Source organism: Pyrus communis, chromosome 5, assembly GCF_963583255.1.
Source record: "Pyrus communis chromosome 5, drPyrComm1.1, whole genome shotgun sequence".
Taxonomy (NCBI): Eukaryota; Viridiplantae; Streptophyta; class Magnoliopsida; order Rosales; family Rosaceae; genus Pyrus; species Pyrus communis.
The window spans coordinates 26,036,163-26,057,539 of NC_084807.1; the positions used below are offsets into that span (position 1 = coordinate 26,036,163).

The window sequence follows — 21,377 nt, forward strand, 5'->3', positions numbered from 1 at the left end:
TGTTAGTAAACTCATAAGTTAGTGTATAGAGACGTCGTGGATGTACTATCGGAGTGTGGAAATGTAGAGACCATGTTCGGCCCATTGGGCTTATTCGATGGAATCCGATACAGGCCTTCAACAACATAAGCCCTTTCTAATTGGTTGAGGAAAAAAAGGGCAAGAGAACATGGGGTTTGCCGGACTTCCACGCCTACGCAGTCGCTCCCGTTAGTTTTTTTTACTACGCGCGCTCCTCCTTCCCGGTCCGTTTCTCATTCGCGCACTCCTCTGTAGGGTTTTGGAATCACAAAACTCTCAAGCATTTCCATCAACTGCAACTCAAAACCTTTGGAATTTCAATCTAAGGTACCTGCACATTTCCTTGTCAACTTCAATACTGATTTGTGTTTGTTTTCTGTTTGGTTGCCGAGAAAATAAATGAAAGCGGGAAAATATTGATCCTGGATTTCAGGTTGTTTAGGTCGATTAATGTGTTTAAGATGAATATCTGTACGGTGTTGTTGTGCCCTGTACTTTTTTGAAGAAATGTCTCTGTGAATGCTTTGAATAGGGAGCTCGAGATGCTGCCGAGATGGAGCAGAGCTGTTGCTCAGCTCTCGACGCTGGGTACGCAGCAGAACCTGAATCTCAGAAACGAATTCTATGTCGTTTCGCGCCAAACCTATGCCAGGGCTGCTGCAGTTGCTCCCGATACGGCTTTTACTGTGGAAAAACCTCTACCTGCCGAGCCAGTGGTACGATTTGAAGCTACCCTTTTGGTTTTAGTAATCAAGCTTTCTGATTTAAGTAATTATTGGTTGTAATTTGAATCGGGTTTGCTGGTTTTCTTGTTAATGGGCATAGAGTATCCTGAAATTAAATCATTAAATGGCGTACCTGTTTTCTTGTGACCGTGTTTCTGTGGTTATGTGTGCATATATTTATTGTTTTGTTCATTGTTGAGACTTTGCGTAACAACGTTGGACAGGTAAATTTGGACAAATTGTTTTGGTCTAAGCCCTCCTCATTGGCTTTGGCCCCGGACTCCCCATTGAGAATTGATGAGCCACAATATGGGAGCTTTAAGCGTGCGATTCTTAGGATGTTGCTGTTTTATAGCAAACAAAGCAAGTCTATTCGAGGGGCTAATGTCGTGTATAAGCGAATTGTTTCACAAGTTGATAAGCCGGGCATCTATGAAGGTCATTTTTTCATCTCAATTTATTTTCTCCCAGTCGTTTATGATTACATGGGGTGGGGGAATTTTCACATGAGCATAAGGTTGAGGGGGGAATGGGCTGTCTTTTGTGGAAACATTTCTATGTAGCCAAAAAAGGATGTATTGGGTTTTCTGCGTTTGTGCAGTAACACCTCCACATCATTTAATGTAAAAGAATCAACCATTTTATCTTAATACATTTCTAAATTATTCTCACCTTCTGTAGGAGATGATAATTTTTCTATTTTTTTGGCCCAGGAAACTGTCTATATGTGTTAAGAAATTTTACTTGAAATAACATCAGTTACATAGCTTTGTGTAGGAACTAAACTTTTCCCCTAAATATGCAGTATTCAATTTGGAGAAAACCTTTAAGACAACGTTCTCTCTACTTGTACTTCATATGTGGCTTTGCTTACGCCGGTTGAAAGAAGAGGGAAAGGATGGTGTTGAATTCGGGCAACACATATATGAGATTTACAATCATGATGTGGAACTTAGGGTGTCTAAGGCTGGGGTATGTTCCCTTATGTTAAACTTAAATATTCTGCTTTGAACTTAATACGACACTTTAGTTGGCTTTTATGAGGTTATTTCTAGATACCCTCAAATGTAGTCCATCTGCCTTTGAAAAGAACTCAATAAATTGTTGATAATAACCTTTCTTTATGTATTATGGCTCAATGACCATAGGTTTGAATTATTGTGCTTTTGGCATAAGAAGTTATGAGAACATGCTTGCTATACCATATGTGTTTATCATTTTTAGGGTGTCCTACCATTAAGCCTGAGGTTGCTTACACTTTCTATGACTTGAAGAACTTCTTCTCAGTTATGAAATTGGTCTGTCGACACTTGAGGTGCAGATAATGTTATTTGTTTATTTATCTCTTAGAATCTGCAGGTTCTTTTTCAAGCACATGAATACCAAAAATAGATGCTCTGTTTGGCCTGCTCAATTCTCAAATACATACATGTATAAATAGCTATATCTAAGACTGTTTAACATCTTTGACGTTACACACTTGTGCTTCTATGCACATTTTCCAAATACTTGGCTCAGTCAACATACTAGGAGGCTAATAATATTTGAGACTTCAGCATTAGGTTCATTGGTGCAGTATATTAGAGCATAGGATTTACCGTTAAGCATGCTGTTTGATTAATTTACCCTTGAAATCTTAGGTCAACTTACTACTGACTAGATGGATGAAGGATTTGGAGAAGATATTCTATGGAAATATTGTTGCTTATGATGCTGCCGTGCTTCCGGAGGTTAAACTTGATGATCTGCAAAATGTGATATGGAGGTAAATCTTTACCAAGCTCGGTCCATTGTTCACCCACCTTTAATAATATATACATCATCAGCCCTCCCTAGCCCCAACATAAAAATTGTCATACATTTAATCATGGGATACGTATTAAACTTCTGCACCGATGTTGCAGGAATGTCTTTTCTGACGATGGTTCATCACAACCAACTGGAGATGCATCACGGGCAGTCCAGGCATGTTCTCTTCCTTGACTGGCAAACTTTCAACGGCTTTTAGCATTAACTAATAACTCTCTTATATGATGCATAGAGTTACAATGAAAGTTTGTGTACATGCAGGCTATGGCAAGATATATTCGCCGGGAACTTTCTTGCCTGTCCTTAACAGGTATCCCTTGTTTGTTCTTTGTGTTTCCTGTTCTGCATTCGGTTCTGTTGAGATTGCACAAGAACTCTCCATCTCTTCGCGAGATATAACGTTGTAATTTGGATGTGCAGACAAGGAAGCTATGTTTTCTGGTAATTTCATGTTTACTCCGCTGAAGGGCGAGAAACCGAAATCGGAGGCAGCCAAGTGAGAATCCATCTACTCACTTTCAAGTTCCCGTCGTTTGGAAGAAAACTTCACTCGAATCATAGACTTGTAAAAGACGATCAAAATAAAATATTTGTGCAATTATCAAAATTAACTTTAATTTTGTTTTTATTGTTATTTTTATATTTTTTATTCTTGAAACCGTGATTCAATAAGATGGAGATTATAAGTTCGTTTGTAAGTGCTTTTAAAATGATTGAAACAATTTGGTGAAAATATTTTTGAAACCAATTCTTAGTAAAAATGTAAGTGAATCTTGAAAACCCCACTTCAAGTGCTTTTGAAATTCAAAAACATTCTCTAAATGCGCTTTCAATCATTTTAAAAGCATTTGCAAGTGAGTTTTACAAAGGGAGAGGCTATGACGTTTTTGCTCTAGTTTGTCAAACACATGAGAAAACCAATTTTTCTGCTTTTCCAATTAAGATTACGTAGTGTTACCACACAATAGCGGTAATCTAGGTACACCAAAAAATTTCTTGTGATAAACAGCACAATTAAGCTACGAAATGTCAAGAAACACCTTTTGCATTTTATGTAATTAGTAGGGCAAAAGCGACATCACCTTTTAGCCTTATTAAAACATTGACCCGAAGGTCTGTTTTTGGGTTTGGGCTTTTCCTTCATATATCACACAGACTTCGGAGCCTGATTATTAATGGGCTTAGAGGCCTTATTATTAATGGGCTTGGGGCCTGATTATTAATGGGCTTACTCTTATATTACATGTCAAAATTTGCCCCCTGCTACTCGTTGGCTGGGTCCCACATTTCCCAGAATATGTGAGCATCTTTCTTCCCTTCATATATTCTATACGCTTACGTGCTACGTCTCAGGGCTCTTCCGTCAACCTCTGTAAAAACCCCAACTTTCAAATCTTCTTGTTTCAGTTCCTCTCTCTCTCTCCTCTTTCTCTCTCTATATTGACTTCACTCGCACGCCACACCCTCCAAGTCGTCCTCTTTAAACCTAAACCTCAGAGGTTACTGTTCCATTAGGGGTTTCTCCTTCGCGCACCAAAGAAACACGTTTTCCTTTTCTTTCAGATTTCATTTTCCTTTTCTTTCAGATTTCGCTTTCCCCACATTCCCTCTACCGATTTTCAGATATACCCACAAAATCTTCTTCAATCTTCTCCAATACCCAGAATTTGATTTCTTCAAATTCACCCAAATTCGCAGTCTTTCTCCTCCGACCACCATGAAGTGTTTGAAAATTTTCCTTCTTTTTTCCCTGCTTTCCGTCGCGTTTTCTCACGATACCTTCGACTCCCACCTCCTGCCACGGCCGTTGATCCTTGAATACCAAGAAAACACCGAGACCCAGTCCAAGGAATTGGAGGATGAGATCAGATTACACTGCGCCAGCTGGAGATTTTCTGTGGAAGCAAACAATGTCAATCCCTGGAAAACAATCCCGGAGGAGTGTGCGGAGTATGTCAAGGATTACTTGAAGGGTCGGGCTTATGGGTTCGATCTCGAAAGGGTGTCTAAGGAGGCGGCGGTTTACGCCAAGAGTGTTGAGTTGAATGGTGATGGAAAGGATGTGTGGATTTTCGACATTGATGACACGCTGCTCTCTAATCTTCCCTATTATGCTGACCATGGTTACGGGTATGATTCTTCAACTTCCCTTGAGAAATTTAAATTTTGTTTGGATTATTGGATTGTGTAGCAAATTATTGAATTTTGATTGCTTGGAACTTAATAATAGTAGAATTTCAATGAAACGGACCCTTCTAGTTATCTAAGTGAATTAGTTGAATGAGAATTTTTGTCATGAAAATTTGTATCAAGAGTTGCAGACGGCGGTTTTATAGCCAAGTATTCGGAAGAAAATTGGAATGTAGGAACTTGTAACGCAGATAATATCTAGAAATCTATCAACTGGAAATGTTTATGTTGTTTGAAAAGTATAACCAGAATCCTGTTTTCTAAATTTCATTGAATTTTATCATCATTTGTTGGTTTGAGTTCTTTCGTTTTTTTATGACAATATATTTATGTGTTGATGTGGATATTGTGTGTAATTTTGTAGCTTGGAGGTTTTTGATAATGTGGAGTTTGATAAGTGGGTTGAGAAGGCCATGGCGCCTGCCATAAAGTCCAGCTTGAAACTCTATGAAGAGGTCTTGAGTTTGGGTTTTAAGGTCTTCTTGCTCACGGGGCGCACTGAAGGGAAAAGGAAGGTTACCGTTGAGAATCTGAACAATGCAGGGTTTCGAGATTGGCATAAGCTTATTTTGAGGTGAGTACGAATGTCTTTTATGAATTGATATGGAACTGAATTGTTTTACTGCATTGCCTGACTAGTATAAGTGTCCATATATCTATTGCATTTGACTGTCTTAGCATAAGTAATCGTTGTAAATTCGAAGAAAAGTTAGATTACCTGTCTAGTTGCTGTAACTTTCCTGCATAATTACTTGCTTAGAATTAGAAATAATTGAAATGGAAGAATGTTGTTTCAATCAGATGAAAATATGATTTGGTTTTTCGTTATGTCCTGCGCATATGCATATACATTAGTCACACATCGATATTAAGGACACACCTCCCCTACAGGCCTAATGTATTACCTAGATGAAACAATGGCTTTAATTATTTTGATTTTTGTTTGATAATTAGACCCAGTGGCTTTGTTAGGGGTGGTTGGTGCACTGTTTTGATGATTTCATCCTGCTTTCCGGTTAAATGTTTGGTTCCCTTTTCCTAAATCTGTAAAATATCATGGCATCATGTGCTTTTCATCTCAGTGTTATTTGATGATCATGTCTGAATAAAATAAGGATGGAAGTAAAAATGTAAAGCTTTCAGTCGGGTATACAAGCTCATCATCCGCCAATTTTTTTTATGATCACCGTTATTCTCTCCTCTCTTCCCTTTGTTCTCGAAATCATTTGAACATAGAGCGTAAACTCGAGGCTTTCATTTTAAGACAATGCTCGTTATATATGCTACCATAAAGCTTTTGACTTTAGGTGATTGTACTTTAGGTCCTTGTACCAGCTTAGTAATGATCATCTGAAATTCTGAATCCTATGGTTTTCATACTGTGCAGATCCGCTGATGACCTCGAGAAACTGGCGACGATTTACAAGTCCGAGAAGAGGAGTGAGATGGAAAAGGAGGGATATAGAATACTTGGGAATTCCGGGGACCAGTGGAGTGATTTACTGGGTACCTCAGTCTCCCTCCGCTCGTTCAAGCTTCCGAATCCTATGTATTATATTCCATGATAGGGCAGGCATCATTCGTTTCAAAACTATCGAACCGATTTATGCAAATGAAGCTGTCGTATAATTGTTGTGCAGCTTGTACCGATTTAATTCATGATGCCACACACACACATAATACAGTGAGTTGTTCATATCAAACTGCATCATATATATTGGAATCCCATTTCAGAGAGAAAACTGTAATGGAGCTCTTTGGCTGCTTGGAATTGTAATGGACCACTTGTGTGAGTACTTTGTCGTATTATTAATTTATATGTTTGGGAGATAATTGGAGCAATGGTACCTGAATTTTAGTCCGATTGGAGCTTCGTTCCTGAACTTGTTAAAATGTGGAGCAATGATCATTTTTGGCTAACTCCGTTAGAACTACTATCTATTTTTTGTCCCTTCAAAACCCTTTAATTTGGGTGGGTCTTGTGGAGTTAGTCAAAATGATCATTACTCCATAGCATAATAAGTTTAGGAACCAATAGTCAAGAATTTTCAGTTCAAGGACCGAAGCTTCAATTTGGCCAAATTAAAGGATGATTACTCCAATTTTCTCGTATATTTTGGTGCCCCAAACCTTAACTTTTTGTGTGAGGGGAAAAATGCTGTGACCAATTGCTGTCCATTGAGTCAGTCATTGTCTGAGCATTGAAGGCCTTACTGGCTGAGGGTTAGGGTCATATTTAGTGCAGTCTAAAATTGACTTTCAATCAGATTAATTAGGTTGAGAATAATATTTTTCTCTTATACGTTGGACCTAAGTTTTTGGGACCATCTTTGGGTGTATTATTAATAGGGAACTGTTATTAGCACTTCAAAAATCTCATTTTACACTCCTCACAAGTGTATTTGTCTTTCTAATTATAGGAAGTTTAGAGTACAAATGTAAGTTTTGGAATGATAATAACAATTCCCTATTAATATAGGGTAAGTTGATGCTGTGTTGGCAAAACAAATACTCATCTTGTCCCAACAAATTGGGGTGAGCTCGGAAAACCGAAAAAAAAGGTGATAGAAAACTGAACCACAACCCAAAAAAAAAAAAAAAAAAAAAAAAAAAACCGATTGAAAAGCAAATCGAATCAACTGAGATATAAATTAATTTTTTTTATGTATTTATGTTCAATATTCATTTTTCAAGCTTAATTTCAAGTTAACCATTAGTCTAATTTTAATCCAAAGTCAGCTAAACTCAACGTTAGGCTCAAATATATTAAAGTCCTATCTCTAGATTTTTTTTTTTTCCCTTCATTTTCTCTTCAATTTAAAGGTTAAAAGGAAAAATAATTTGAAAAAAAAAACATACCGAACCAAAAGAAAATAAAAATTACAAAAACTAAACTGAACAGAATAATAATTTTAGTTTGATTTTCAATTTTGGCAAAAAAATTAAATTGAATAAAACCGAACTCACTCCTGAGAGAATTTAAGCACATTATTAAATTAATTAAGATCCAGTAAATGGAGCACACGTGTCTGTAGTGACTACACTTCGTTTGACATGGCCCCAAAGCATCATGCCTCACGCGGTGGGGAGATCCGGTCCTACGCGTTTGATTTTGATAAAGAGAAGGTGGGCCCAAAAACACCACATTGATGAGGGCCACCAAACAACTCATCAATCCCCGCCGTAAATTAACAAATTGCCTCCAACCGCCACTTATTAATTTGCAACTGTGTCCTCCAACCGCCACTTAACCTTCATAATTACAAATTAATTATGAAGAAACCCTAATTTGTATTTAGTAATTGCAACTAGAAATTTAAAATTTTGTCAACAAGACAATTTTCCAATGATTGAGGATAAAATTCAAGCCTGTATTCCACACGACACGTCTTGAGTTTGATTTCTGTCATTGGTGAATCACACGATGATGATCAACAAGAGGGTGAAATACCTTTATAAGTCTTCCGCATCCTCAAAATAATGAACTGCCTTCCAAAGCCACCAACCGATCTCGATTTTAAAATAAGAAAATTGGGGACATTTTTTCTTGTTGAATAATAATTCTGCCCATAATAAATGTTTAGCCACACACGTAAAGCAACTCACATAGAACATATTGTAGTTACTGTAGCATCATAGTCCAATATTTAAAATAGATTGACCTTGTGGTACCAAAAATCATAGAATTTCCTTCCTAAAGGACAACCTAAGCAAACAAAGCTTTCTCTTTGCAAGAGTTGAAGGAGAGGGAAAATATCTATCGCTCTTACTTTGCAACGAAACTGTTTTTACGACTCAAACTTGTAATGATTACAAAAGAGCAATTTTTCTGTTGTTATTTTATTGTTTTGTTGTAAACGCAAAATAAATTCAAAAGCAAACTTTTGCTCAAACGAGCAAACAAAGTACATCTAATCTAGGTCATGCGTCAACATTGTTTTTCTTTTTTAACATATTAATTCATAATAATTGAACAAATTTGGATCTGAAAATGGTCTCCAATTTCTTACTCTGCCAATAATTTGATAAACGACAATAGCCTTGTAACTTATTTATTAAATATGAACAAAATGTAAAAAAAATTGCTTCCAAAGTAAGGGAAATTAAGATACGCGTATTTTGTAACGACTTTGCAGCTACAAATTTCTGAAAGTCGTACACGTGTCCTTCGATTTTATAATAAAATGACAGAAACTCCATAGCATCGTTGATGTGACATCGCTACTTCCCTGACCCCCTTCACTTCTTTAATGATCAAATCCAATTTTACAACGTGTCATGTAATAAAATCGAACACAAAGGTTCAGATGCAGATATGGTTATTTTTCACCTTCTTTTAAGTATAAGTTGTTTGCGGATTAGTTTGGGGTTATTGTGTTTTTTTCTTTTTAAACTATATCTGCGGTATTGTGGAAATAAATCGTTGTGAAAGAAAAATTTAAGGGTTTGGTAAACTATATTGCTTAAAGTGCGTTTAACAAAAAAAGAAGCATTGAGGGTAGGATTGTTAGTATGAAAATTTCATTAATTGGTATTGTTCACCTGTTTCCAATGAAAGAAAAACACGTTCTGTTAAAACATGGCTTGAGCTGCTTCTCCCTTCTACTGTTTTAGATCCATAATTTAAAAAAAAAAAGTTTTATTTATCAAATACAATTAAGACCCCAACTTTTTAAAATAATTTAAGAGATACCAAACTAATTCTGCTTCAGAACACATGATTTTAAATGTACACAGATATAACGCTTTTAAACACTTTAAGTGCGCGTCATTTGCTTTAAGAAAAGAAAGAAAAAATACCACTTTCTACGAAGGTAATCACTTTTTGTCTCCAACTTCCAAATCTCACTATTCCTTCCTTCCATTGGCATATCAATCAGAAAAAAGAGATAAGGTCCATGCACAAATGACATGAGGAATATTGGTTTGGTGGCCAAAGTGATCTTTCACACACTCAAAGCACAAATACAACACTCAAAACAGATGCAACATCACATGCCTTAGATCCGTCTTCCAAGTTTTCTGCCATACAGCTCATCTTCTCATCTCTCCCCTTCTCCAACACCATCACCTCTCTCTCTCTCTCTCTCTCTCTCTCTCTATCTAAATTCTCTAAATTCTGTTTTCCCAGTAAATAAAAAGATTATTTCCCCCCTCATAATTCCCGAAAGTCTTGGATTCCACACACTCTCAACTAAAAAGGCAATCCCATCTCAACTTCCTTGTCTTCTACTCCTACTTGCATTCAAGTCTTTCTCCATGAAAACTATCCACACCTGCAATATGTTCATGACTTTCTCAACTCACCACATCAAAGCCAGATCTCTCAGTTGGGGTTTCCTCCAATATTTCACATGAAGAAATTGCATTTTTTGACACAATGAACAGAACCCAGATACTAACTTTGATTGTTGCACTGACTTCATCGACAACTTTGGTGTTTTTCCTGCTTTTCATCTACTTTTACTGCAAGAAAACTGGAAAAGGTGAGCAAAAAGACGTGGAAAAAACAGAGCAGAAGCAAGAGGAAGTTGTGGACGCAGAGGAGGAGCTGGTGACTTTTCAGGATGGGGAGGACCTCACAGTCTGTGACATTCTCGATGCTCCGGGGGAAGTGATCGGAAAATCGAACTATGGCACGCTGTATAAGGCTTTGTTGCAGAGCAGCAACTCAGTAAAGTTGCTGAGGTTTATGAGGCCTGTTTGCACTGCAAAAGTTGAAGATTTTGGTGAAGTTGTTCGGCATTTGGGGTGCGTAAGGCATCATAATTTGGTGCCTCTTTTGGGATTTTATGCAGGGCCAAGAGGTGAGAAGCTTCTGATTCATCCGTTTTATTGGCGCGGCAATCTGGCTCAATTTGTGAGAGGTGATGATTCTAATTTCTCTTGCCTTGTTTGGTCTGTTTTTGCTTTTGTTCTGTTTGGTTGCCCAGAAAATGCCAAGAATGTGATGGGAAAGAAACTTGAATCCCTTTTTTTGTTTGGTTTTATTAGGAAACTAGAGTTTTTACTCAATTGGGTCTTTGTCATTGTATTTCAAAAAAATCAAATCAAAAAGTTTAGGCTTGAAAAATCTGTTCTGCACATTGATTTCCATGTTCTTCTTTTAACTATTCTGTTTTTGTCTGCATAAATCTGATCTCCTTTGTGCGTGTTCTACAACCATATTTGGATTCTTTCCTTCATAATTCATATATATTGCCTGTCGGAAAGAAACTTCCCTACGTCGGGATGTCATTGTAGCGGGATCCCAAGCTGTAAATCGTTTAAACTTTCCCCATCTGACATTGCGTGATTTAGTTGGGATACCACTGCAGTGACATCTCCATATGTTCTTATCATTGCCAAATTTTGGACATTTCCTCTTAGAAGTTGTCTTTGCCTGTATATTTTTAGTTCCCATTTAACTATAAACTGATAGACAAACCTTTGTTTTCAATGGCAGAAAGCAACCCTGACTCTCACAGATGGCCCATAATCTATAGGATCTCAATTGGTATAGCCAAAGGCTTGGATCACCTTCACACTGGCTTCGAAAAGCCAATAATTCACGGCAATCTCAAGTCGAAAAACATACTCTTGGACCGCCATTATCGCCCTTTCATCTCGGATTTCAGCCTGCATCTTCTGTTGAATCCAACTGCTGGCCAGGAAATGCTTGAAGTCTCAGCATCCGAAGGCTACAAAGCACCTGAGCTGATAAAAATGCGGGATGCGAATGAAGAGACTGATATATACAGTCTTGGGGTTGTACTGCTTGAATTGCTCACAGGGAAGGAACCAATTAATCAAAATCCAACTACACCCGACGAGGATTTTAGTTTGCCAAATTTCATGAGAAATGCAGTGCTTGGACATAAAATCCATGACTTGTTCCATCCAGATTTGCTTCTCAATAGCGGCGTCGGCGACGGTGAAATCCCGGTCACTAGAGAACAGATTCTCAAGTTCTTTCAGCTTGCTATGGCATGTTGTGCTCCTTCTCCAACGCTTAGACCAAACACCAAGAAAGTTCTGTGGAAGCTTGAAGATATCGGAAGAAACTGAACACTATGAGCATTGTTTGGGTAGGATAAGTAGCAACTACACCTAGGATGGCACTATTACATTATTTCGAGCCAATAACGCACTATCGTGTAAAACAGTTGAACTCATGGAAGTGCTTGGTTGACGTTGACTTGAGTTATCGTCACATTAACATTTCGGGTGTAATTAAGTTTCCCTTGATTTCAAGATATCTGTATTTTGTAAAATTTGTGTGATTGATGGCCATGCCAACAACAATGACCATATTGACAGACATGTATAGTAAAAATATAGATGTGCTATAAACGCCAAAACATTTAATTTTCTTTATCTTTCTTTCGTCGGAACTGATCCATATCTTGTCCTACCTCAAAAAGTTGGAAACTTCAGTTTACGGAGAAATCACATTTCAGCCATCAGACAAATTAAGGATGATAAGTTGGTGATTTAGTTGGTCAGATTGCATACTTCTTTATTGCTAAGCATGAGCAGCTTGAGACAAAGGATTCCATATGGTCCACCTAGCCTTCATATTGTCGAGCACAAATTATAAAAGAAGGAACCTTTAATCAAAGGTGAGCAGTGAAAATTTGCTCATTTCTAAATCCAAATTTGTCGGCAACAGAAAGATTGCTTTTTTTGATCTAAAGGTTCATGGGTTTGAATCATAGAAATAGTTTTTTTGGAAAACAAGAGTAAAACTGCATACGATAAATGTTCCTTCTCCCGACCCCGTAAAATAGAAAGCCTTATTAGCTTAAGATTGCCCCTTTTATGACCTAACAATTTATGCTTCGTAGCTCGGCTATGTAACATACGTCTTTTTTTTTTTCATTGAAAATGGATATTTTATATGTCAATCTCTTCAGTAATGCGTCAATAACATTGTAGCTACAAAAATGTGACATGTTCTTTATATAACATCAGCAATGTCGATTATGCATTCGTACGTTAACAGGCCTACCTGAAAATTGGAAACTTCTTTCGTTTCATCACATCAAATTAAATGCAATTGGATTGTCACTTTCTCTTCCCCACGTTCGCTTCTTGTTCATTCCTTAATTATCAGCAGGTTCGGATCCTTCTGTGAGGATTTTAAAGATTTGTAAATCGTGTTCGTTCATCATAAATCGTGCTGTCAGTTTTTATTAGGTACTATTTATACTTAATTTTAAATAAAAATATTCAAAATAATTTTTGACTGCATGATGTACGATAAACGAATATGATTGATAGACCTCTGAAATCTTCACAAAGAGGATCCGAATTTAATTATATGATCTCTAGCTGCCATAAGAGTACATGGGTGGGTGGCGGGTGGTGGGTGGGTATAAGTTGCTCTGGGTCCGACTGTGAGAGATATTATTACGACCATCCAAAATAATAATAATAATTACAGGTAGGGATATGTTGTTATCGTGATATTTTAGTGGATAGGATTTTGGGTTTTTACCTATGCGTTCCAGGTTCGAAACTTTTCATCTCCTGAATTGCTGTAATAGTTTTGAACTCTCTCCTTAATAATAGTAAAATTTTAAAAAATAATACAAAAGCTTCTTTTCACTTAACATTGTATCATTGGCACAATATGTTATTGTGATAATATTTATGAGAATGTGGGTTACTTTTCAAGACAAAGCAAAATTTTGATAATATAACAGTCACGATATTACATAATATTATTAATCAATTTACGTGTTAACATGTTATAGTATAAATGAATGATTTACTTGTTTTTCATATACCCCATATGATCACTATTTCACTACTTCAATGAAATTGTCACTTTGTGCTCAAGATCTTGTGCTTTATAAACCCTTTGCCAATTTAGACCATAGTACCAAACCAAACAAAAAATAATAATTTGGTCACGTACATGGAATGACACGTGGCATATTGGTATGACAGAGAACCACGTCCTCTGGTCCCAACACTTTTTGCCGCAATTTTGAAGAAAGACCTACAACCACACACCATCGTGTTTTGATTTTCTCATATGACGTTGCATGATTAGCACGTCAATCTTGACAATTTGTTTCTTTGTATTGCCAATAAAATACTTTCTAGCCTTCGGTTCTTGAATCTTAATATTTATTTTTTTATTGGATAAAACAGAAACTCCATTGAAATTTGAAACCATGGACGAATTCAACTACTTACAAAATATTTAACGCTGAACGCTACCTAATGCCAGCCTCGCAATAAACTACCCATCAGTGTTACCCTCAAAAATAACAATAAACAAAGGAACATGCTATTGTTTTCTGGTCTTCCACTCCATAATTGCAGAAAGAAGAGTATAGTTTAGTATAACATTCTTGTTTGGCAATGGCAAATTTGTCATCGGCGAGTTATCGTTCTCTTCGAGCCATTTCTCGATCGCTTTGCGGTCATAAGTGTAACCATCTGCGGCCACACAAGGCTCATCCATCACATCCTGTAACAAAAGAACATGGCATACAGATTACTTGGTGGAATAAGTCATAAAAAACAATGTATTCTGTCACACGTCGATACTCGCTAATGTGGTGTTTAACAGTAAGAATTTGACACTGAACTGCCAACGATTATGCGTACCTTAAGAATTGGACAGATGAAGTGGTTAGGAGGTAGGCATTGAACCACAGAAGCTGAATTTTTCGCTGTCTCAGCAACCTCTTTCAATCTCTCAAGTAGAGGAACTACTTGTTCTTTCAAGTCAGGTCTGTCTCTGCGTCGAAGCTCTGCGCAGCTCAATCCCAATTCAGCCAACTGCCTTGTCTCTTCCATTGGCCAATGACCTGCTTTAGGGTCCAAAACATCCGTCAAATTTTTATCCTTAACAGCTGTTTCTACCAGATGTGTTATAGCTCTTGCTGGTTTTGCAGTAAGCAACTGCAAGATCACCATTCCGAAAGCATAAACATCCGATTGTGGAGAGATTATTCCTGTCCTTTGATACTCGGGGTCTATGTAAGAGAGAGTGCCAACAGGCCCTGTGTCGTTGTATATACTGGACATAGAAGGATCTGAATTAAGCATTGTGGCAAGGCCAACGTCGCCAATCTTGCTCACAAGGTTATGATCAAGCAAGATATTTGCTGGTTTCAGATCACGATGGATGATTGGTTTTGGCTTTGTGCTGTGAAGAAAGACGAGAGTTGAGGCGACCTCCCAAGCAATTCGGAACCTCTCAAACCAAGGAATAGGTGGTGTACCGTTTTTCTGCAGCAACCTGTCCTCCAAGCTACCATTTTCCATGTACTCGTAGACTAGACAACTGTGATCAGGACATGCACCGAGAAGGAGAAGCAAATGGGGATGGCGGATTTTGCTCAAGATCTCAAGCTGCAAGCCAAAATGAAAGGTAAGATAGTGTTCAGTACATGCAGGAAGGATAATTAGTTTACTGCGTTATGTCATGATTGTCACTTACCTCCTGCTGGAATTGCTTAGTTTGGCGATTCTCTATAGAGTGAAGGACTTTCACTGCTGCAGTTGTATGATGAAAGCTGCCCTTATAAACAGTTCCGTACGCTCCCATTCCAATCTTGAGATCCTCAGAGAAAGATGAGGTGGATGTAACAATCTCATCCCATGAAAACTTCTGGTATTGTTGCACAGGACCTACAAGTGCTTGTTCAAGTTTTTCTTTCTCCTTGGCATCATGCATGGCTTTCATCTCTGCTTCTCTCCTTTGTGCAACTTCTCTTTCGACACATTCTCTCATGTAATCAGCTTCCCTCTTAGCAGATTCGTACTTCTCCTTTTCTTGTGTTGCAGATACTATCGCTTTCTCCTCCATAGAATTTATCTCCTTGAGCCTTACTGCTTCCTCCAACCAGCGTTTATTTAAATTGTTTATCTGAATATCAAAAAGGAAAATTTCTTACTATCCAAATTAAAGATATTAAGAACCATGAAGTTTTTGCTGTCAACGAGGATAAGAATGCCTACCTTCCTAGAAGCATCCATAGTCTCACTTTGAGCCATTGCATACATTCCTTTGACATGTCTGAGTTCAATTCTTAGCTTTTCTAACTCCAGGTTGATAGTCGCCTGCGATGTGTGGAAATTGATCAATTCAATCACCACTGAAAAACATACAACTCTCATACTGTTGAAATCAAAAAGTACTACCCACAATGTAATTCGTAAACCACATCTCATATATGAACTTCCAACAATGTCTTTTTCTGCATAATTCATTGAGAAGCACCATCTAACCAAGTCAAAAGAAGTCAGGAAGTGCTACCTGGCTCTCCGGTGAATAGTTTGTAACCGCGTCTGAGGTGGACGCTTGATCTGAAGTCCATGACTGGCAATCTGTAACAAAGCTTCCAAGATCCTGAGAATGGCATCTAGAATGGATGGTGTCATTTGAATTGCTCTTTGTACTAAGAAGGGTCTGGTTGATATTTGTAAGAGCTTGAAACCGCTGTATTGGCAAAGAAGGAGAACGGAAATGAAAGTTTGAACTAACTGAGCCGCGATCTGTGCCTGGAAAACAGAAGACTGGATTTAAATAATCATCTACTTGCATAGGTAGCACCATTAGCACACTACATATGAAGATGACATTCAACCTTAGTCATGTGCCTTACCCATCTGTGAACTAGATGTGTAACTCGAAGAACTGCAAACAGAACACGTGTCACTGTTGTCATCTTTGACGCTTTCAACTGACTCAGCATCAGATGCGCGTACTGATGACAACTTTCCTTTTGAAACAGCATACACGGTGCAAAATCTTGGAGTGCAGGCTGAGATTTTTGAGGAGAGTCCGTTTTGTTTCCTAAGAGCATTAATTGTTAACATAATCACTCACAAAGCAATTCTGACACAATTGCTCACAAAATACAAAGAAGATACATGGATGGTTCTCTGTATTCCTCATTAGTATTATTAGTTTGCTTTTGAGAGTGTGTGTGTGTGTAGGTGGACGTGTGCCTCATGGATCTTTTCTTCACCAGACGTTCAATGCGAACCCATCCAGAACCAAATTTATCGGATAACTAGCACAAATTCTTTATCCAAATTTGTATCCTCTCTCTATTAGCTTTGAAGTTCGCAAAGGGTGAACATACTAAGGCTGTCCATGAGAAATTTCATCCCCTTTAACGTGCACAAACCTCAGTTAACGAAGTAACTCAACCTTATAAGTTCTACAGACTCCAACTTAAGGCACACAGACCACCCGACATGTGATTTATAACGACAACCTGAAAGTTTTATAACCAAATCATATATGCTCGGGGACCAAAGAAACAAGAAGAAAATCTGAATAACTAACAAATGATTAGAAAGGTCCAACATGTGTTCATCTATCTGACTGCATTTAAACAAAATACCTTTTAAAAATGCCACGAGATGGGGCACCTAAGACGAGATTGCATATAGCAGACTTAGCAACCTCTTCTGCTATTGCATTTGCAACGTCATCCGATTCAACTAGTACAACATCTACTTGCACCTGCATTCAAAATATAGCGGATTACGATTTTGTCACCTCCGATTTTCTTACCATCAAACTTCAAAGACCAAGAAAGTTTTACCTTCCTAGAAGCACACATTTTCTTGTATGGAGCAAGCTTTTCGCTTGCCTGCCACTCCATTTCCTTTCTATAAGCAGCTACTACGTCCTCTCGCACTTGCGAAATAGGAATCCGACTTCCCACTACAATCACAACAAGAACAAGAATTTCTAAACAACATAGACAAAGAAAATTGTTCAAGACATAAGATTCACTTGTTTCGCGACACACAAACCCGAAGAAGCAAAGCTTACTTGGTGTTGGAACTCCGGTGATCCTTGGCCGGACATGAATCAACTTGAAGGAAACATTTCCCTCCGGAACAAACTTATCCAGAGCCCACCTAACTATGTATTTGCTATTTTTGTCCCCACTGATAGCAATGCCAACAACTGATGGAGGAGGTGAGAAATTTACACCTTCTCCAGTAATTTCACTCCCATCCATTGCTCTACCACTCCTCTGTGACACTGGAAATCCTCTGTAGCAAGTAGAAGCATAAGTAAATAACTTAGCATTTCTAATACAACAATTAGTATAAAAAAAAAATTAAGTAAATAAGAGCAAATTGGAGAGAGAAGTTGAATTGCAGACCCAAAAGTGAATTTTCGAAAAACAATCCTCAAACTACGAAAAAGAAAAAAAATTTCGAAAGAAAAATGATTTTCGCACGTTTTTTTCTTCTTCTTCAAGGCACACATGTTCTTGCTATATTCAATTCAATATCTAAAAATAACAAAAGGTGAGCAAAAAAAAACAAAAAAATAGAGCATAAAAACTTAAGATAAAAAAAAAGTATGCGAAAATCATTTCCCAACAAATATTCAATTAGCTGCCACTCAAAAGTTCAAAGAACGACACAAATTCGAAAACCCAGAAAAACAAAGCACAGAAAACAAAAGAAGAACAGCATACCAGGTGGTCGAGCTTCAAGACTCAAACTTTTAAGCACTTTCCGAACCCCTCTGAACTCCTATTGAGAAAAGAGCCCCATTTATGTTTCTCTCTGCAAAAACATGTTAACATTCAACCACAAGTTGCAGAATTGGAATTTTTGCTGGTCAGAAGCAGATGACCTCACAAATGCAACCAAAACTTAAATTTGTCTCGCCTCTAAAAATTTCAGAGCCTAACTTTGGCATGACTCGTGAAGCATTTTTTATACGGTATTTCTGAAAGCTACAAAAAAGAAAAATAATTATCTATTGGATTTTTTTAATCAAATAAATAAAAAAGGACCAACTTGAGGAACCTTGTTTCTGGTACGACTTTTCAGTCCATATTTGTTTTCAAGGCAATGTAAACTTGATTTTGTATCTATCAATTGTGGAAAATCAGACCTAATAATTAATTTAAAGAAACACCTAAAATATTAGTAACTCCTTATCCAACGGTCAAGATCAGGCTGTTAAAAATCCAACTGCACTCATGCACCACGTCATCGAGCCGGTGGACTCTTCTGTTGGAGCTATTGCAACGGAACTCACCGTTGCAAACTTCATCGGCAAACGTCAACCTTGCCTGATGACGCAAGACAAGATTTAAATTGCACGGGCATTTGAGCGAGCATGGCTGGGCCACCACTTGCTCTCCTAATTCTAGCCCCATTGAAGGTGTTCTGGACAATTACTCTTGCCGAAAACAAACGGGTGGAAATGCTCTTAAGAGGTACAATTGAAGAAGGTTGCTTTGTTTTCCACATGGATTTTTGGACATTTTTTTTTTCACTCGTTTCTAACTCTGTATTAATTTCAGCTCGACAAGAAATAAAGTTATGATCTTGGACTGCTTCAGGGAAGAGTTTGAAAATCCACCACGTTTGGACTCTTCCCAAAAAGCTTAGGATAAGAGCAAATTCGATGCTTCGTAAACCACCATGGGATTTCATTTTCTCCTATTTATTTGCTAATTAGAAATTAGTTATTAGGGGACCTACTTTGGTTGTTGGCCTGTGATTCTGTGACTATCAGACATCACGAGGAGATAGAGACATAAGCATGTTAAAGTCCTTTTATATTATATATAGTTGATTGATTTATTAGCAGCTGGTGCATAGAACTTGACTGGTTATTTCCTGGAAGCTGGACGAGATTTCATAAGATACTTTGCATGTGTATGTATAATGTCTCTGAATGCATGCTCTTAATTAGAATTTTGAACATCCAATCAAGCCCAAAGTGAGTGGTTTACATTCATTTTTCTGAAGTGATGCTTTGGTGACATGTTTACTCCAATATAAGTATTAAAATTCAGAGTTATTTTCATTTAGTGTTTAAATTTTCTTTGATATGGTCAATATTTTTGTGGAAGTATCAGAAAAATCAGAGAAAAATTTGAAAGTGGAGGTGAAGTCTAAATTATGAGTATTTAGCCCAAAGTGAGTGGTTTGTATTCGTTTTTCTTAATTGATTTTTGGTGGCATGCATGTTTACTCCATGAGTTTCTAGAAAATGAGTATTAAAATTTAAAAGCCAAGATGAAGTCTAAATTATGAGTATTAAGCTCAAAGTGAGTGGTTTGTATTCGTTTTTCTCAAGTGATTTTTGGTGGCATGTATGCTTACTCCATGAGTTTCTAGAATATGAGTATTAAAATTTAAAATTACTTTCCAGCTAAGAGAAAATTTGTTGATTTTACATCCAAATTTGGACTCCAATATTTTGGGGATTATACAAATTAATTAATAATGATCATTTCTTTCCATTAAAATGATAGATTAAGAAGAGAATCCGAAGTAAAATAAGAGTGACCACAATTGAAAGTAAGATGAGAAAAAATTAATTAAGATGATTTGGACACGTGAATTGAAGACCTACAAAATTTTCAACTAGAAGATGCGGACTATAAGACGGAAATAGATAAAGACTTAAAAAAAACTTTAAAATAGACTTTAAAAAAAAAATTAGAGTATTTGAAACAAATGAAAAACTTGGTAAAACCGAACTCAATTCTCCCAAAAATAAATAAATAAATAAATAAATAAAATAAAACAAGGCTATTTGTTAGATTTTAAAAATTCAACCATATACAGCATGAAAACGTGCCATTTTTGGCTTTTAAGTCAAAGATCGTTTCTTTTCACTCGGGACAAATCGCCTCCTGTGCATGGGCTCCATTGTCTTTGTCTAATTCTCCTATAAGTAGTTGAGCTGTAGGATTATTAGAAGAAAAAAAACAGTAAAACCTTCACACAAGTTGGAGCAGAATTATATATGTACAAATTATAATTAAAAATTAAAACCTAGAAAAATTGATCGCGAAGACCAACACCTACCATGGTTGACATACACAGTGAGTTCAAAGAGAACAAAATTAAGCTGGTCTGAAGCTTTTGATCTGGCAGTTCCTTTCCCATGCATGTAGTGCTGAAGCCAGAAATTAGCAGGAAAAGGGGTAAATTTGAAAGAGTACAAAGTTCAAAAAAAAAGAAAACAACCAAATCTGTTTATATAGTAATATCGTCCATAATTTATCAATACAAACAAGTTACATTAAAAACCCTTTTCAGTGAAGACATCATTGCCATCATCTCCCATTTTCATTTGAAAATATAGTAATAACGGCAAAATGAAGCATCTCTTGCTATATTTTACTCCAACCACTCATAAGTATCAAATCGATTATGTTGGCTTTTCACTTGGAATGGAATGGAAAGCAGCTGTAAGGCTGCTGTTGGTTGATTGAATGCTGCAAACTGCAGCCAATCTGGGCACACAGAAGGCAAAGAATTAGAAAGTAGGATTGTAAAACAAGATTCTAAAATATGTTAGCGCTAATCGAGTGGCAGGTTAGGATATTGTGAGTAGGCAGAATCTAGGCAGATTAGACGGATTTAAGTAAATTTATAATATATTATATAAATTAATTAAATTTAAACACTTTTTTGACAAAATTATATTTAAACATCAACTAAAACGTTATTTTTTTTAAAAGGTGAGAGTTGTAGGTACAAAATATATGGTGTGATCTTAAAAGAAATAAAAAGTGATATTGGGTTAAAGAGAGGGGAAAAATGATATTTAGGTTAAGAAAGAGAAAAATAAAGGGATATAAAAAGTAATAAATAGAAGATGGGGGACTATTTAAAAGAAAT

The 21,377-nt window shown here is 37.0% G+C and overlaps 4 protein-coding genes across 5 annotated transcripts; 3 read left to right on the plus strand and 1 right to left on the minus strand.

The window, feature by feature from the left end:
* Window positions 1–167: 167 nt before the first annotated feature.
* Window positions 168–3,244, plus strand: LOC137735195 (uncharacterized). Of its 2 annotated transcripts, XM_068474596.1 has the most exons (8): window positions 168–348; window positions 464–737; window positions 971–1,184; window positions 1,552–1,718; window positions 2,387–2,511; window positions 2,651–2,711; window positions 2,817–2,865; window positions 2,976–3,244. In XM_068474596.1, exons 2-8 carry the CDS (start codon window positions 564–566, stop codon window positions 3,053–3,055), a joined length of 870 nt encoding a protein of 289 aa, XP_068330697.1. In that variant the 5' UTR covers window positions 168–348; window positions 464–563; the 3' UTR covers window positions 3,056–3,244. The 2 variants fall into 2 exon arrangements, 1 of the variants encoding a protein (XP_068330697.1); XR_011068616.1 differs by having other exon boundaries at window positions 173–348; window positions 554–737; window positions 2,651–2,865.
* Window positions 3,245–3,935: 691 nt separating this feature from the next.
* On the plus strand, window positions 3,936–6,531 carry LOC137735595 (acid phosphatase 1-like). Its single transcript, XM_068475025.1, has 3 exons — window positions 3,936–4,685; window positions 5,110–5,319; window positions 6,133–6,531. Exons 1-3 carry the CDS (start codon window positions 4,273–4,275, stop codon window positions 6,308–6,310), a joined length of 801 nt encoding a protein of 266 aa, XP_068331126.1. The 5' UTR covers window positions 3,936–4,272; the 3' UTR covers window positions 6,311–6,531.
* Window positions 6,532–9,618: 3,087 nt separating this feature from the next.
* LOC137735235 (putative kinase-like protein TMKL1) lies at window positions 9,619–12,043 on the plus strand. Its single transcript, XM_068474643.1, has 2 exons — window positions 9,619–10,612; window positions 11,191–12,043. The coding sequence occupies exons 1-2, from the start codon at window positions 10,126–10,128 to the stop codon at window positions 11,790–11,792; spliced, it is 1,089 nt and encodes a 362-aa protein (XP_068330744.1). The 5' UTR covers window positions 9,619–10,125; the 3' UTR covers window positions 11,793–12,043.
* A 1,802-nt stretch (window positions 12,044–13,845) lies between these two features.
* LOC137733988 (U-box domain-containing protein 35-like) lies at window positions 13,846–18,538 on the minus strand. The gene is made up of 10 exons (XM_068473214.1): window positions 18,200–18,538; window positions 17,539–17,765; window positions 17,306–17,427; window positions 17,102–17,223; window positions 16,355–16,545; window positions 16,006–16,250; window positions 15,708–15,809; window positions 15,187–15,615; window positions 14,349–15,098; window positions 13,846–14,208 (listed from the first exon to the last, which is right to left on the minus strand). Exons 2-10 carry the CDS (start codon window positions 17,729–17,731, stop codon window positions 14,026–14,028), a joined length of 2,337 nt encoding a protein of 778 aa, XP_068329315.1. The 5' UTR covers window positions 17,732–17,765; window positions 18,200–18,538; the 3' UTR covers window positions 13,846–14,025.
* Window positions 18,539–21,377: the final 2,839 nt, after the last annotated feature.

What these genes read in the sequence shown, in the direction of transcription:
- LOC137735195 (XM_068474596.1), top strand. Translation starts at nt 564, where the DNA reads ATGCTGCCGAGATGGAGCAGAGCTGTTGCTCAGCTCTCGACGCTGGGT. An exon ending in TTAGGGTGTCTAAGGCTGGG is followed by an intron (nt 1,719 to 2,386) that starts GTATGTTCCCTT and finishes TTGAAATCTTAG; the next exon opens with GTCAACTTACTACTGACTAG. An exon ending in CTGCAAAATGTGATATGGAG is followed by an intron (nt 2,512 to 2,650) that starts GTAAATCTTTAC and finishes CCGATGTTGCAG; the next exon opens with GAATGTCTTTTCTGACGATG.
- LOC137735595 (XM_068475025.1), top strand. Translation starts at nt 4,273, where the DNA reads ATGAAGTGTTTGAAAATTTTCCTTCTTTTTTCCCTGCTTTCCGTCGCG. An exon ending in TATGCTGACCATGGTTACGG is followed by an intron (nt 4,686 to 5,109) that starts GTATGATTCTTC and finishes GTAATTTTGTAG; the next exon opens with CTTGGAGGTTTTTGATAATG. An exon ending in TGGCATAAGCTTATTTTGAG is followed by an intron (nt 5,320 to 6,132) that starts GTGAGTACGAAT and finishes CATACTGTGCAG; the next exon opens with ATCCGCTGATGACCTCGAGA.
- LOC137735235 (XM_068474643.1), top strand. Translation starts at nt 10,126, where the DNA reads ATGAACAGAACCCAGATACTAACTTTGATTGTTGCACTGACTTCATCG. An exon ending in TCTGGCTCAATTTGTGAGAG is followed by an intron (nt 10,613 to 11,190) that starts GTGATGATTCTA and finishes TTTCAATGGCAG; the next exon opens with AAAGCAACCCTGACTCTCAC.
- LOC137733988 (XM_068473214.1), bottom strand. Translation starts at nt 17,731, where the DNA reads ATGGATGGGAGTGAAATTACTGGAGAAGGTGTAAATTTCTCACCTCCT. An exon ending in CACATCTAGTTCACAGATGG is followed by an intron (nt 16,251 to 16,354) that starts GTAAGGCACATG and finishes TCTGTTTTCCAG; the next exon opens with GCACAGATCGCGGCTCAGTT. An exon ending in CTAAGCAATTCCAGCAGGAG is followed by an intron (nt 15,099 to 15,186) that starts GTAAGTGACAAT and finishes TTTGGCTTGCAG; the next exon opens with CTTGAGATCTTGAGCAAAAT.